Genomic DNA, 17,140 nt, shown 5'->3' with positions numbered 1-17,140 from the left:
CCCAGTGAGGAGAATGGCCGTGAAAGCCTGCATCTTTTACATTTCCATTCAAACTTTATTTATTTATTTTTAGTTATTTTTGATTGTGAAATACACATTTTTTAGAATTAGTTTCAGCTGTACAACACAGTGTAATAGTTATACTTTTTACCCCTCGAGGTGACAATCCCCCTTCCCCAATCCACCGCCCCACTTCCCCCCCAATATCATACATATCTATTACAATTCCCTTGACTCCACTCCCACACTATACTCCACATCCCATGACTATATATATATATATATATATATATATATATATATATATATATATATATATATATATATATATATATATATATATTCACTTATAGCTGACATACAATATTATACAACATCAGCTTCAGGTGTACAGTGCAGTGATCAAGCCTCTACCCCATCCATGATGCGGTCTCCCTAGCAAGACATGTGACCATCTGACACCCTACAAAATATTTACAACATTATTAATTGTATTCCTCGAACTGTCTTTCATGTCCCTGTGGCAATATTGTAGTTCGTATTTATGCTGTCTAATCCCTTCCCCTTCTCCCTCATCCCTCCCCCTCCCAACTAGCAGCCATCAGTTGTTCCTCTATATCTCTGAGACCACTTCTATTTACTTCCCTCGTTCATTCAGTTTTTTAGATTCCACATATAAGTGAAATCATATGGTATTTGTCTTTTTCCGACTGACTTATTTCACTTAACATAATAGTCTCTAGGTCCATCCATATCGTCCCAAATGGTACGATTTCATTCTTCTTTATAGCAGAGTAATACTCCATTGTATAAATGTACCACAGTTTCTTAATCAAACTTTATTTTTTTTTAAAGGTAAAACACTTACACAAAAACTCAGAAGTGCAAAAGACTATACAGTAGGGGAAGACCCCTGGCTCTCCAGTTCCCCTCTCCGCAGGCAACAGCAGTAGCCAGAACAGGCTGCATTCTCCAGCAGTAGCCCGGATTCACCAGTTGTTAAAGCAGCAAGTGTTTGTCTCACTCACGCTTCCTGTCCATTGAGGGTTGGCCAATGCCCCAAGTTGGCATCATCCTTACCCTGGTATCTGTCTGGGATCCAGGCTAGAAAGGGCAGCCTTTACCTGAAATACTGCCAGTCACCGAGGCAGGGTGAAGAGGGAGAGAATGGGGATCACACACTAACTCTCAGGATCTTCCATCTGGAAACACACCTCTGCTTCCCCTTCCAACACATCCCACGGGCACATCTAATCTCAGAGAGGCAGGGAAGTGCAGTCCTACTGTGTGCCCAGGAGGAGCATCTCTGAGTGCTCAGAGAACCATTCTCAGATGTAGTGCATCACCACCCTTCTCCTCACCCACGCCCAGTTATCTTTGCCTGTGGACAAAGACTACAATGCAAAGAGGCAATTTCTAAGAATATGCAAACAGCTGTCATAGGCGGCATGGGGTGGGGGGGACATTTTACAGATGATCATAACACCAGTACTTGAATGCCACACACACACACACACACACACACACACACACACACACACAAACACACACACACAACGCCCCATTAATCTACAGCCAAGCAAATGAACCTAAGCAGGTGAAATCTAGCCAATGGTGAACACTTGACTGCACTGAGGAGAAGAGGCCTTCCTCCAGTGAGCACTTCCCTGCACGGAGTGTGTGCTGGTCAGATCTCACATGCTCACTTGGCCAGCCTATGGTGCCCAGTTGTTGGGTCAAACACCAATTCAGGTGTTGCTATGATGGTATTTTGTAGATGTGATTAATATCTACAATCTGCTGACTTCAAGTAAAGAAGATGATTCTAAATCACGTGGTGGGCCTCATCCAATCAGTTGAAGGCCATAAGAGCAAAAACTGAGGTTTCCCAGAAAAGAAGGAATTCTGCCTCAAGACTGCAGCACAGAAGCCTGCCTGAGTGTCTGGCCTGCCTGCCTGCTGGGTTTCCTAGTCCTCACAATTGCGTGAGCCAATTTCTTGAAGTGAATCTACACACACACACACACACACACACACACACACACACACACACATGCCCTATTGGCTCTAGTTCTCTGGAGAACCCTGACTGATAAAAAATAAAATCTAATATTTGGGAAGCAAACACTTAAATGCACTAGAGAGGAAGGGGTTTTCTTAATGATAAAATCAATATTAAAATGCACTGTACACACAATCCACACTTAGAGGGATGTGCAAATGAAGTTTTTGACACATTGTAAAAGTCAGCAATTTGTAAAAACACCATTAGATACCCCTAGAGGAGGGCTGTCCTCAAGTTCATAAAACCAAGCCTTACAGGCACCTCCTGAGAAAGGAGGGCAACTCTAGTCATCGCTACGCAAATTCTCTAATGCAATGGGTGGGAGAAGAGAGATGAGGAAATGCTTCCTAGTTATCATAAAAACTGATACTTAGACTGTACCCTGTTACATCGCCTGTTAAGGGTTGAATTGTGTCTCCCAGAAGATGTTGAAGTCCTAATTTTGTGGACCTATGGATGTGACCTTAATTGGAAATAGCATTTTTGCAGATGGAGTTAAGACAAAGTCATTGGGGGTGGGCCCTAATCCCACATGGTTGGTGTCCCTATAAAACGGGGACATTTGGGTACAGAGACAGATGTGTACAGAGGGAAGATGATGTGTATAGGAATGCCAACCACTGCCAACAAACCACCAGAACCTCGGAGAGAGGCAGGCAACAGATTCTCAGCCTCAGAAGCAACCAGCCCTGTGACACCTCGATCTTGGACTTCCAGCCTCCACAACTTGGGGACAATACATTTCTGTGCTTAAGTCACCCAGTGTGTGGTACTTTGTTATAGCAGCCCCAGGGAACCTATATAACCCCCCCACGTCAATGATATTCAGAGGGAATTCAAATATAAGGAGGTGCAAATAGAGTCTACCAACAAATGCTTAAATGCTCACAGGGAAGGCTTTCTTAGGAAGAAACTGAGGGCTTAAAGGCACCTTTTATGCCCACCATGTCTGACTCCTGCCTTGTTGAGGACGCAGGGAGGCAGGCCCTGACCACCTGTAAAGACACTTAGATGCCCACCCTCTACCTCAGCCACATGGGGACTCCCCAGTGACCCATAAACGTGGAGGTGGAAATCCACCCCTTCCTGACAGTGAACTTGAGACTGGGGATCAGGAAAATGTCTGTTTATTCCAAAAATACCAACTTGCAGCTCAGCTGGCTGTCCTCACCAATGGACCTGTGGGGAGAGGGGGGAGTGGAGAGGTAAGAAGGGAGACAGAGCTGGGGAGGGTCTTCTGGTCCATAACCATTTAATATCTTCTCATCTCTGCACCGCCCCCCACTGCCCATGACCAGAAGGGCAGGCGAGTGTATGTGTGTGTTCATGGGGTAGGGGAGAACAGGGAAGACTCAGATGGATCTGACAGGACACGCCTATTTCCTCACCTCCTCAGGACCTATCCCCACTATGGCTTATTTAAGATAAGAGGTCAAGGCCCCTGGGTCAGGCAGCCTGTGCGGAGTGAGTAGGGGAAAAGGGGACGAGATACCTGGAATCTAGGCCAGGAGAGAGCAAGTTAAGGGGGCCATACAAAGCTGAAAGTCCACAGGCCCCCCCAATTCCAGGAGCTGGAGAAAGCTGAGTGCTCTGTGGGGGTGGTGAGCAGAGGGGCGGGGTCTGGGTGGGGCAGGTGCTCAAGTTGGCTCCTTTTGGGTGAAGTCGCAGTTACCCAAGGGGCACTGGGCATGGGGAGGCCCTAGAAGGGGTTGAGGAGCCCACAGGAGCAGCTGTAAGCATGGCATTGAAAACTGGCATCAGGACCCAGGTAGATGGGGGTAAACCCACTCCTGCGTTCCCTGTATTTGTGGGAACCAAGGGCTGAGTAGGCAAAAACTGAGGTGCCAGTATTGGGGCGAGGGAAGACAGAAGAGGGAGGGGTATGGCCCAAAGGAAAGAGAAGAGGCCCCCCCACCTCGCCCTGGGGGCTGTGGGCATGAACTGAGGTGCCAGTATTGGGGCGAGGGAAGACAGAACAGGGAGAAGTACGGCCCAAAGGAGAGAGAAGAGGCCCCCCCCCACCTCACCCTGGAGGCTGTGAGAGGGGGCGTGTAGCCCTTTAAGAATGGGGGGAATGGCCGCCCCCCACAACATGGCTATGTACAAAGAAAATTGGGGGCAAATTGTGCATTGTGCATTGGGGAATCCTCCAAACCCTTGGGGACTCCCCAGTGTGTGAGGGGGAGATGAAGGAGAGAATGCTGCTTGTCGGATTCTTGGGATGATGCAGAACCCCTCCCCCCACCATAGATGGTGCTGGCAATGGTGTTGCTCTCCAGATGTGCCTGCCTTAGGACCAGGCCAGCAGAGGACATGATTGGAGGCCCCAGGGAAGTCTCAGCTGTCGGCCTAGCCCACAGGAGTCTCTGAGGAGAGTTTGGCCCAAGCCAATGGAGTGCTGCTCCCAGAGGAGGTCCAGGTAACAGGGATTGGGTAAGGGGCTGTGATGTCACCCGAGGACTGGAAAGCCCCACTCTCTGGTGATAATAAGAGGTCTCTGTGTTGACTCTGTCACCAATCAAATGGTTGGGTGAAGGGCAGTAAGTTGCCAGTTACCTGCCTGACTGCCCTCAGCAGGGGAGTGATGGGGGGACTGGCCAAGGCCATGTCTTGGTGGGTTTGACACAGGCATCAGCCTCAGTCAGGAGTGAGGCAGTGACATCATCAAAAAGGGCCAGAGTAGGAATGGTGTCATCAGAGGGGGCCCTACTCTACTCCATTTTTGAGGCAATGGGAAATGGTGTGTATTGTGCTGAATTCTCCTAGGGGAACAACTTGTAGATGCCATGTGACCCCAGAAGACAATTGAAATATAGCTGTCATAGTACTTGGCTCCCAAGATGCTGGATCCTGGAAGATGATACATGGTTGAAGTGGATCCTGGTAAATGACACCATTGGGTGCCCTGGATCCTGCAAGATGATGACACTATTGGGTGTCCTGGATCATAGGAGACGATGTCATGGCTATGGTGGATCCCCGTAGATGACAACAACATGGCTGAAATGGACCCTGGGAGGTGATGACACTATTGGGTGTCCTGGATCCTGGGAGATAATAACACAATTGGATGTCATGGGTCTTGGGAGGTGAGGATGTCATGGTTATGGTGGATCCCAGTAAATGATGACATCATGGCTGAAATGAATCCTGAGAGGTGATGACACTATTGGGTGTCCTGGGTCCTGGGAGATGATGACACTATTAGGTGTCATGTATCTTGGGAGGTGACGACATTATGGTTGAAATGGATCCTGGGAGGTGATGACACTATGGTTGAAATGGATCCTGGGAGGTGATGTTATGGTTATGGTGGATCCTGGTAGATGATGACACCATGGCTGAAATGGATTCTGGGAGGTGATGACACAATTGGATATCATGGGTCCTGGGAGGTGATGATGTCATGGTTATGGTAGATCCCAGCAGATGATGATACCATTGCCAAAATGGATCCTGGGAGGTGATGACACAATTGGGTGTCCTGGATCCTGGGAGATGATGACATGATTGGGTATCAGGGTCCTGGGACACCACAGACCATCATGGATGCTGAGGGGTAGTGACACCATGTCTGAAATGGATCCTGGGGCATGAAGACATTATAGTTGAAGTAGATCCTGAAAGTTGATGACACCACAATTATGGGGGATTGTGGAAAATGATGGCATCATCAGTCCTAGTGGATCCTGGTAGAGGATGTTACCACCAGCCACAGAGGATTCTGGAAGGTAATGACATCATTGGTCATGGTGAATTCTGAAAGATGATGGCACCATGGTTGTGGAGAATCATGGAAGATGGTGACACCATTGGCTATTGGGAACCTTGGGAGAAGGTGACCTTATAGTCATGGTAAATTCTGAAAGATGACATCATAGTTGTGGTGGACCCTGGGAGATGAAGACTCCATAGTTCATAGGGAATCCTGGGAAATGATGTCATCATCAGGCATGGTTAGCATTTGACCCCAGGAGCAATGTCATCATGAGTGAAGGCAGTCTCATGGTGCTGATGATGTCATCAGCAAGATCAATAGCAGGCATACCCCTCCCCCATCCCAACAAGAGGCCAGGACATGGTTGACACAGGTGATGATGTCTCTGGTTATAGCAGAGAGAAGTGCTGCCGACCTTTGGGCCACCTATGAGTTGCAGGACTCCAAGAGCCTAGTGGGCCAGAGTGGCTCTTTGAGAGCACAAGCCAGTCCGGGAGTGCTGTCCTCCAGGAATCACACAGGAGGTGACATCATTGCACAGGGGTGGGACCCAAGACCTAACCTCCCTTTAAAGGGAGTGTCTGGCAGAGATCTTGCAGGACACGTCCCTGGGGTCAGGGGAAGGAACGACCAAGCTGAGTCATGGTGGGACGAGGCAGAAACTGGTGACACTATCACAAGTGATGGCCCTCCAGAGCGGGCAGTGTCTCTGGTGATGACATCACAGCATTGGGGCAGAGCTTCAGATAAAGGTGGGGGTTCCTCATTGCCAACAATCTACAGACAGACTGTCACCTTTGGGGAGGCCTTCCCAGACAGGGCAGCCTCCCCAGTGATGACGTCCCTCAGGTGACATCTTAGTACAGGACACTTTCTCAGGGACTCTGGGCATGCCATGCCTTCTGTGATGTGGCAGCAGCAGTGAGGTGTCTCATGGAGTCATCTCAGATCAGGCAGAGTCTGGTGGTGACATCACAGAAGGACTCTCACCTCTGATGATGACCCCCTGGAAGAGGCACAGTCTCTCTGATGATGTCATAGGGCAAGGCACCTTCTCTATCGATGGCATCACAGGAAGGAGGCAGAGTCCCTGTGATTATGTCGTGGAAAGGAGGCCTAGTGAGGACACACTTGGTGAGGCATGTTCTCCTGTGATGTGTCCCAGCAAGATGGCTTTGTCTGTAGCAACAACATCATAGACAGAGGCATCTTCTCTGGAGGAAATAGTTGCCTGGTGGTGATGATGTCAAAAGAGGCCTTTTGGTGCCAGAGGTGACATCATAAAGGTGAGACTTATCTCTGCAGGGACATCACAGGAAGGAGTCTTTGTCTTTAGGGATGATGACATAGGACAAGGTATTGTCTCAATGGCATCACAAGAAGGAAGTCTTTGTGATGACATCATAGAACATTGACATGGCCTCTAGTGATGACCTCAGGGACGGGCCTCTTCCTCTGTGATGACGTCATGGGAAGGAGGCCTGGCCTCAAACATTGACATAGGAGGATCTTATCCGCGTGACATTCTAGGGGCTTTGTCTCCAGTGACGATTTCATCCAAAGCAGTGTCCTCAAAGGCAGTCCCCCCACACCCTGGGGCCTCAAGCCAGTCTGGGTCCTGGAATCCTGGGACCCTGGGACCTTGGATCCAGGCTGGGTTGGGGACCCACAAGGCTGCAGCCCCCAAGACCCCGACCTGGCGTCAGACAGTCACCTCATTCTTGCTGGCAGTGCGCAAGTGTTGGGGCAGGTGATGGCCAGGAATGAACTGCAGCTGCTCCAGCGTGCCCTGGCACTGGAAGGGAGGCCTGTGGGCCAGCGTGCTTCCGCCCCCGCCGGCGTCTGTCATCCAGGTGGGTTGTGGCGAGCTATGCAGGCCGTGGTGGTGGTGCGCGTGCAAGCCGGGCGGCGGGGGCAGCCCGTGCAGTGGCGTGGGGGGCCCCCCAGGCCCTAGCAGCAAGTTGGAGTGGGAGGCTGCCAGACCCGCGCGGGAGGCGGGCTCAGGGGGCAGCGCAGGGCTGCGAGGAGGCGACAGCAGGTGCTCGCGGCTCTGGCGCAGGGCCTCAGGCGAGGACAGGAGCAGGTGCTCCTGCGATACAAGGCGCGCGCGCGGCAGCGTGAACTCGTAGCGCGCCCGGCCCCCGTCACCCAGTAGGTGCTCCTGGGACATAACCCGCCGCGGGTTGGGCGCGGGCGCCAAGCCCAGCTCCTCGGGGCTGCCCCAGCCATCCATGCGGTAGCCGCCGCCTGTGCCAGGTCGCCGCAGTGTGTGCAGGGGCAGCGTCCCACGGGGCATCTCCCCCAGGTGCCTGCGCTTCAGGTAGGCCTCATCCAGGTCCTTCTCCGCTGAGGAGGAGAGAGAAAGCCACAGAGGTGGGTCCCCAGCCAGTCCAGACCCTTCCGTTCCCCTGCTTCCTTAAATCCTACCCTGGGATGGACTCACACCCCCAAGGGGACCGCGGCATCACCCAGAACACTCTGGCCATAAGCCTGGGCAGGGGCACAATTTTAATCAGTCAGAACAATCAGGTTAGGAATGTGGCCAAAATACAGACACCCCTCCAGTAAATGTGGGGACTTCCTTTTTTATTTTTTTGCCTCGGAGTATCCTTTTTTCTGGGGAGTAGAACCTAACCCTTCCTTTTGAGGAATCACTTTTCCTTTTCTTTCATCCTGTAGCAGTGGTTTTCAAACTTGGAGATGACCCATATGTGGGTTGTGAAGTCAATTTTGTGAGTAGTGACCAGCATTTTGAAAAATGAAATATAGAAAATTCTATTTATCAGAAGGCATCCCCATAATAAGGGAATAAGTGTGAGTACCGGTTCATACAATTTTTTTTTCTTTTTTAGCTGAGCCATCCTGCCACCTGTTGGCAGCTCAGAGGCAGCTCAGCTCTGGCCAGGACTCGAACCGCTGTTACTCAGAGCTTGCATCTTGAGTGAGCTCTTAACCAACTGAGCCACTGGTTCATACAATTTTTATTTCAGTTATGTGTGTGTTAAATACTAATGTATTAAGTGACATAATACTAGGATTTGTTTAAAAATAATCCACCAGGGGCCAGCCGAGTGGCACGATGGTTAAGAACTGGCTTGGGATGCCAGAAGGCCCTGGTTCGGATCCCACATATGAGGGCCAGTGACACTGCCCTCTACAGCTAAGATGCTGAACAACAGCTCAACCTGGAGCTGGGCTGCCATGAGTCGCTGGCGACGGCGTAGGCTGCAGCCCCTGCTGCAGTGGGTTGCCATGGGCTACCGTGTGTGGCCAGCAGCCAGCATGAGTGGCCAGCAGCCAGCGTGAGCGGCCAGCAGCCACAGTGAGTGGCCGTCCAGAAGCCGGCGACTGATCTGCCTCGCCCGGGAAGAGCGCAATGATGGTGCCAACTTGGGCCAGTGAAGCAACGTCCTCCACAACTAGACTGAAGAACAAAATGACAGCAACTTGGCTGTTCCCCTTCCCCAATTCCCCAGCACTGTTCCCATACCCCCAATTCCCCAATAAAAATCTTTAAAAAAATAAATAAATAAAATAATCCACCAGAAGGTGGGATGGAAGGAGAATAGGTTAACAAAAGGTTGCTCATTGTTAAAGTTGGATGCGGATTTATTTTAGAATTTTCTCTCCTCTTGGGTATGTTTGAAAATGTTTGGAGTTTTTTTGAGAATTTTTATGAAAATTTATTTGAGCCAAACAGAGGATACACCTGGAAGCAAGATCTCAACAGACTGAGATAAATGCTTCTGAAAATGTTCTTAATAACAAGTTCGAAAGCTTTCCTGTACCTAAAAAAATATACAAATATACATGTGTCTCATGGGTCATAATATAAAAAGCATTTCTTACCATGGCTCTCAGTTTAAAATGTTTGAAGGACACTTTACTGCAAGGGATGGGATACTGAGCCAGAAATGTCTAATCAGAGTTACAATGATTGGTTCAGGGATGAGCATATAACACAATTTGGGTCAATGAGACCCAGGCCTGGGATTGTTGGCAGCCTGAAAATTCTCAGGTCACTCTTTGCTGTCATGAGTGGAGAATCTGTCTGAAAATGAAGCTACCCCACTGTTCAGCAGAGCAGAGAGATGTAGAATCCTGGAGACAGCTTTTGAGTTCCTGCATCCATCCACAACTTGAAGCTCATAACCCCATAGCCTTTCCATGGTCAAGCTCACTTAGTTACTTTTCTGTATGTATGCTTAAGTTGTGTATTTCTACTAATTGCAAATTAAAGTCCTGATAAATATAGATCTTACAGGGTGGACGGGGGACACCAAGAATTTGCATTTTAAAAAGGACCCCAAATAATTCTGATACAAAATTGCCTCAGGTAATTCCGGAACAAACTTGGAGAAAAACCTGAGGGAGGCTGTAAAGCTTTACAGTTCTGTTGGGCCACTGTCTATAGTCCTAAACCCAGACCCTGACCCATCCCATTGCCATGGCCACTCCCCTTCCCAGGGACTTACCCAGCCTCTTGAGGGAGGAATAGCGGTTGAGTTCAGATTTCACAGCGGCCTCGTAGGACGGGGGCAGATGTGAGAGGTTGTGGAAGGAACGAGAGCAGGACAGTGTGGAGTAGTGCAAAGAGGGGCTGGGTGGCGGGGCGGCCCTCCAATCTGGGACAGAGGAGCATGGTCAGGTCACTCCAGCCCCTCTATCAGACCCAGGAGTCCAGGCCCCCAGACCCTCTTCCCTCAGACTCAGGAGTCCAAGCCCCCATCCCCAACTTCGTTAGACCTAGGGGTCCAGGTCCCCAACCCCTCCTCTCTCAGACCCAGGAGTCCAGCCCCCCAGCCCCATCTCCCTCAGATCCAGGAGTACAGGCCCCCATCCCCAACTTCCTTAGACCTAGAGGTCCATGCCCCCAGCCCCTCCTTCCTCAGACGCAGGAGTCCAGGCTCCAGCCCCTTAGGGAGTTAAAATGTGGGATTCCAGCCCCTCAAAGCTTCAGCAGCCCAGGCTCCCTCTGTTCACTTTCCCACATCAGGGGTCAGTCTCTTTGCTGGGGAAGGAGGACATGTCACAGGAGGAGGGGCAAGTGGCACTTGCTCAGCTGCCGCTATGTGTCCTTCCCCAGGTTGGGGGTGCACTCCATGCATCTTCCCACCAACTTGGATGGGAGAGAGGTGACCCTTCTGGTGTCCAAATGGGAAAACCATGGTTCGCTTGGCTACCTGAACAGACTGTGAGAACACGCTCACAGGGTGTTACATCTGCTCTATTCCGAGCACCCAGCTCGGGTTCAATAAGGGTGGAAGGGTTCCTAGCCGGGCCCTGGTTCATACCCAGTGTGGTGGCATGGTGCTTGGGGCTGTTGACGTTCAGGTGCAGGTAGTTGTGCTGCAGGTTATCTGTGGGGACAAGAAGGGAGGTGGCATCACTGTTATGGCCCACTCCCAGCTGGCGCCGTGGTCCTGGAAGGATCCCTACTCACATCCAACTGGTCCCCAGCCCTGGTCCCTCCTACCTCCCTAAGCTTCCTCTCCCTCCTTGATCATCAAAGCGGTGTTCTGGCCATCTGGCCAGCCATGTTCATGGTCAGCCCCTCTGCGGTACTCCTACACCCACACCTGCCCCTGTCCCTCTGCTGCTCTACTCTTCCCATGTCTTGTCACCACCAACAGGGGACTGTCTAAGCCAGCAATGGCGTTTGAGGCCTGCGTGACTTGGCCATAGCTGATGTCTGCAGTCTCATCTCCCATCTCTCCCCTCAAGCCACTCTTCTCTCTGATATCTGAGTGAGCCCAGCTCAGTCCCGCCACGGGGCCTTTGCACATGCCATCCTCTCTGCCTTGAATCTGTGCCTCCCCTCCTCTGCCCTAAGAACTCCTATTCATCTCTCAAGATCCGGCTCACACGTCTCTTCCTCCTGATTACTATTCAAACCCAGCTCAGTCCTGTCCTTTACAGCCTGGATCATCATCCCAGCCTCCACCTGAGCCTCTTTCTTCTCATCTCTCCCCCTTCACATAGGATAGTTTCCCCCGACTTCTGACTTTGCTCTAAACTCCTTCGTGGCTCTTCATCACCCTCAGGACAAAGGCAGAGCTCCTCAGCTCAGCCTAGCACTCAAGGCCCTTCATCAGGTGTCTGCCCACCCTCTTCCTGGCCTAACAAGCTTTGCTCCAACCACCCAGAGCTCTCCCAGCTCAAGCAACTCCCCTCACCCTCCAGGCCACTGCTCAAACTGCATTTCCTGGGGGAAGCCTTCCTCCTTCTCCTCAAGAGGAGACCCTTTCATCCTATTCCAGCTCACAGACTTCTCCATTGGTGCATTCACCATGAAATATAAGAACAACAGCTCACATTTACAAGGCGCATTTTCTGGGCCAGGCACAGCTCTGAGTACTTGACTCATTAGTTCATTGTATCTTCACAACAGCCCTATGTGCTTCTCATTTTATGGGTAAGGACACGGACTTGTCCCCAGAGCTGAGATGCTGAACCCAGGCAGTCTGGCTCCCAACAAGTTCTAACTCAATAGTTAGGCATGTCCTTGTGTGTCGTTGGCTGTCTGCTGGTCTGACTTGGAGTTTCTCAAGTGCAGGGGCTGAGAATGTCTAAATCTAAATTACCATGGTGTTCATGGTGCCCACTCAGGGGGCCCACAGGAGTCAGGAAGAGGGTCTCACTGCAAGGGCAGGGAGGCTGCGGCTGGGGGCGGGGTCTTAGTAGTGGGAGGTGAGGCCAACTGGAGAGGGCGGGGCTACAGGGATGAGAGGCGTGGTCAGAGGCGGCCACGAAAGCTCCCAGGTCATACTCACCAAGATTGGAGGGCTTCACGGTGTTGTAGAGGTTCTTGGGCGTCCTTGGAGGCATGCTGTCAGGACCCCCGACCCCTGTAGTCAAGGAACTGCTTCGTACCCGGTCCGGGCGGGTCCCAGGCCCGGCCTGATGCCTCAGAATGTCCACCAGAGCCCTAGAGGTGGCAGAAGAATGGTCAGTGACCAGTAGACTGGGCTTGGGGAGAGGGAGGGCCTAGGCTTCTTTCCCCTTCCTATTCTTACCTTTGGAGTAATTTGTCAGCTCAGCTAGACTGGGCTTCTCCTTTGGCCACGCCCCTCGCTAATGGCACTCTGAGCACTGCCAGCCCCAAAGTCCCTCCGACCACACTTCCTGCTTGAAGCCCCCTTCCCCAATTTATTTGGACCCTGCCCCTTCTGTGGTCCCTCCCACATCGCCCGCCTTGTGGCCCCGCCCTACCCTGACCTGGGACCACCACCCTGTTGCAGCTTTCCCCATGGCGATAAAGGGGTGCCCCATTTACCCAGTTATGCAGATCCAAAACCTTAGAATTACCCTGGACATCTCTTTCTTTCCTTCATGCCCCTCAGCAATCTTGTGGATTCGACCTCCAAAATATTTCCCAAATCGGACCACTTCTCACCACCTCCGCTGCTACCAGCACCATCTCTCACCTGGATCATTGCTACAGTCTCCTATCTGGTCTCTTGCTTCTGCCCTTGTTCCTTGCAGTCTACTCTCACTGCACAGCCTGAGCTCAGGACCCTCTGGTAGCTCCCTCTGCACCCTAGAATAAACCTGGCCTCTGCCTGCTTCTGTTCACCTCCTTGTCACCCACTGCTCTGAAGCTGTGTTGACCCCTTCACTGTCCTGTGAACACTCCAATTCAGGGCCTTTGCACGTACTGTCCCTTCTGTCTGGAATGCCATTCCCACAGATATATGTTTGGCTCGTTCCTTTCTTTGAAATCTGCTCAGAAAGGCCTTTGATGACCACTTCATATAAAACAACACCCCCCTCAACTCGTTATGCTGCCTTATTTTTTCACAGCAGTTATCAATATCAAAAAGTATATTGCAGGGGACTGGCGGAGTGGCTCAGTTGGTTAAGAGCTCGCTCAAGAGTGCAAGCTCTGAGCAACAGGGTTGCCGGTTGGATTCACGGCCGGAGCTGAGCTGCTGCTGAGCTGCCAACAAGTGGCAGGATGGCTCAGCTAAAAAAAAAGAAAAAGTATATTGCATATGTGTTTGCCTACTTACCGTCTCGACTACTAACATTTTTTATAATGGTAGCCAACATTTATTGAGGGCTTACCATATGCCAGGACTCGACATGAATTAATTCAGCTAATGTTCATTACAGTTCAAATGTGTGGGGAACATTTATTAGAGCCATTGTATAGATGAGGAAACGGAGGCACAAAGAGGTTAAGCAACTCGCAGGGCATCACACAGCCCACAGGCAGCAGACCTGGGATTGGAAGCCAGGTTTACCCACCAGGACACGGACCTTGTTTTGTTCACTGCTGATCCCCAGCTCCTGGCCCACAGAAAGTGCTCAAGAAGTATTTGTTGAATGAATGAGGCCTGAGTCTCTCAGGACACTCAACAGCCAGGCTTTGGCAGGCTCTCGCGGTGGCTGCTTCCTCGGTCTCTGTCCACGCCCCCATTCCAGTAGCCCCGCCCTTCCCATAGCCCCACCTTCTACGGCCCAGGCCCCGCCCTCAGGCTCCCTGCCCTCCAGCCCGAGCGCGCACACACCTGGGTACGTTGATCTCCCGGTGCGCCCTGGGCGCACGGGACGCCTTGCTGAAGGCCACTTTGGCGCCGACGCCCACGGCCAGGGCGAAGCTGATGACCCCGCACACTACGTAGGCCGTGCTGCCCCCGGGGCCCTCGCCCCCACGCACCCCGGCGCCCCCTGCCCGGCCCCCTTCTAGCCACCCGGCCTGACCGGGCCCGGGTCCCCCGCCCGCACCCCCTGAGCCCCCGGCGCCCCCGGCCAGCGGCGGCGGCGTGGTGGCCCAGCGCGGCGTGTCGTAGTTGGAGCAGGAGGCCTGCGCCAGGCGCATGTGGCGGTGCTCGCAGCAGAAGCGGTAGTGACAGGTGCCGCAGCAGAAGCGGTAGGAGCCGGTGCTGCAGTTGAAGGTGGCGTCGTACTGGCCCATGACATCGTAGTAGCCGTGGCAGAGCTCCGCCGGAGGGGGCGCCCGCGCCGCTGCGCCCGGCCCGCTCGCCGGGCTGGTCCTCGTGCTGTTGGTGCCTGGGCCCGCCGTGCCCGCGCCACCCGTCAGCGCCCCAGTCAGGCGCCGCAGGTGCGCCAGCAGGGCAGGCAGCGGACCCGGGGGCTCGGCGCTCGTGGCATTGGACGGGCGCGCCCCGGCCTGGCCGGCAGTGGAGGCCAACAGCAGGAGCGTCCCGAGGAGCAGGAGGGCGGGCATGGGGCACGCAGGACGTTGGACCGGGCCGCCAGGCTGAGCGGAGAATCAAGGCTGGAGCGGAGGGCGGGAGAGAGATGGCCAGAGGTGGGGAAATGGGGAGATGGATGGCCCGAGAGGATGAGGAGGGCGGGCCGAGGGAAGGTAGACTAATGGAGACAGAAAGAATGGATGGAGGGGAGAGGCATGGGCCCAACGTTGGCCGTCCCACCGGGCAGTGGAGTGTGTGTGTGTGGGGGGCGGGGCGGGGGGGATCGGAGGAGGGCGGGGAGCAATGGAAACATGCCCAGACCAGGCCAGAGGAGAATAGAGTGATAATGGGAGGACAGAAAGGATCAACGGGAGTGATGGGTGAGGTGAAAAGTTTGGAAGGAGACATCAGACAGGTGGACAAATGTGATAGAAGGAGAAGGAACCATGGAGATGGATAATGGAGAGTAAAAGGTGAGATGGGTGAAAGAGAGGACCGGGAGATTGAGAGGGGCAGAGGGAGCGGGGCCATGCGGAGAAGAGGTTGGAAGGATCAGTGGGGATGGGGGGAGAGAATGAAGGCAGATAGGAGAAAGAGGTGTGGGTTGGGGAGGAGAGGGAGAGAGAGAGAGATTGGAGTTGAGAATTTGAGATGATAGACCAGGCAGGCAGGACCAGGGAGTGCACGGTTCTCAACCTCCGCAGTACTGACTTTTTGGGACTGATGTTTAGCAGCACCCACTACATGACAGGAGCATTCACCCCTCTCCCCCATGTGTGACAGCATAGGATGCCTCCAGACATTGCCAAATGTCCCCTGGGGGGGGGCACAATTGCCTCCGCTGAGAACTGCTGGCTTAGATCCATATGATCCTCAGTCCTCCCAAATGCTTATTTCTTTCCCTTATCTAGGTCTAATAATCAAGGAATTTCAAGACTCAGTCACTTCAAAGGAGGATACCAAGTTTCCAAGAGGCCCCCTCATTTGCCTAAGCCCCACAGTGCTCAAGCAGTGGAGCGGGGCTTTGAACATGGGCCTCAGGGTACCACCACTCACAGAACATGGATGACATTATGCCACACAGAGAAATGGTTGACACTCAAGCAGTGTCAACCCTTCCAACAGTGACACATACATGCAGCGATATATGTATATGCATGTGTGATTCCTTCATTGAGGGCTGCTGCGTATGGTCGGGCAGATTGTGCATTGCACAAGGGGATCTGGCTGGAATCCACCCAGGCTCTCCTCCCTAAGGTGTGCTGATGGAGCTGTATCCGTCTGTGGGAAGTGGCACCCTTTTTAGACTCACACGAAGGTGCCAACTGCCTGCCAAACCATAGACACTGGGGAGCTGCATTGGGCCAGGGGGCACCTTTTCCTCATCTGCACAAAAGCTGTTGTATGGGCTGGCAGTGTGCCTGCTCAACTTTCATTGTGTCCCAAGCCTGCACTGAGCTCCATGGACATAAGTTCTCCCTCTGCTTACAGAGTCCCACTGTCTCCTCCAACTGCACACATGTGCACACACGCAGGGAAACACAACTCCAGACCATTGACAACTCTGGGGGACAGGGAGCAGTGGCACAAATCCCCTCAAACCCAGTGACACACCCAGACACAGCACACACACACATACACACGACTCCTCTGGGGATGAAAGGACCCACCTTCCTGCCCCTGCCTCACATCTCCCAATGTAGGGCAGCACCTACAGGTGGGGAGGATACACATACCTAGGGACACAGTGGCCCACATCCAGGGCGAAGCTGATGACGCCACACATTACGTAGGCAGTGCTGCTCCAGGGTCCTCACCCCCAAGCACCCTGGTGTCCCCTGCCCGGCCCCCTTCCAGCTACCCAGTGTTATTCTGGTGGTACACCTGGGGCCTTCTCCCAACACACATACACAGCTTCACGTGGACACACAGCCATGCATGTCTGCATGTTTCAGTCCACAGCACACAAGACCCAGTCACAATCTCAGATATTGTGACACACTGGGACCACATACAGCTGCCAGCTACATATGAACACACATCACAGTCCCCGGTCATGCAATCTTGTGGGTGTACACACACGCGTGCAAACACACCCCATCCAGCAGTGGAAATTCTGGAAGCAGGCATGCAACTCCCTCTCTCTCCCTCTCTCTCTCTCTCTCTCTCTCTCTCTCTCTCTCTCTCTCTTTCTCA

At 52.6% G+C, this 17,140-nt stretch overlaps 1 protein-coding gene across 8 annotated transcripts in view; it reads right to left on the bottom strand.

Moving 5' to 3' along the window:
• Nucleotides 1-798: 798 nt before the first annotated feature.
• The window catches only part of SHISA7 (shisa family member 7), an 18,776-nt gene continuing 2,434 nt past the window's right edge, over nt 799-17,140 (bottom strand). For 3 of the 8 annotated variants that reach the window (XM_019627903.1, XM_019627904.1, XM_019627906.1), the window contains 5 exons: nt 14,297-15,122; nt 12,557-12,711; nt 11,078-11,143; nt 10,259-10,408; nt 3,176-8,129 (listed from right to left, as the gene is read on the bottom strand). In XM_019627903.1, the coding sequence (XP_019483448.1) occupies nt 7,486-8,129; nt 10,259-10,408; nt 11,078-11,143; nt 12,557-12,711; nt 14,297-14,976 (1,695 nt within the window). In that variant the 5' untranslated portion in view covers nt 14,977-15,122 and the 3' untranslated portion in view covers nt 3,176-7,485. Of the gene's footprint in view, nt 8,130-10,258; nt 10,409-11,077; nt 11,144-12,556; nt 12,712-14,296; nt 15,123-16,680; nt 17,094-17,140 lie in introns of those variants that run through there. The other 5 variants (XM_019627907.1, XM_019627909.1, XM_019627908.1 and 2 more) reach the window with 3 other exon arrangements.

Source organism: Hipposideros armiger, unplaced genomic scaffold (genome assembly GCF_001890085.2).
Source record: "Hipposideros armiger isolate ML-2016 unplaced genomic scaffold, ASM189008v1 scaffold_742, whole genome shotgun sequence".
NCBI lineage: Eukaryota > Metazoa > Chordata > Mammalia > Chiroptera > Hipposideridae > Hipposideros > Hipposideros armiger.
This window is presented reverse-complemented; position numbering and strand designations above follow the sequence as displayed.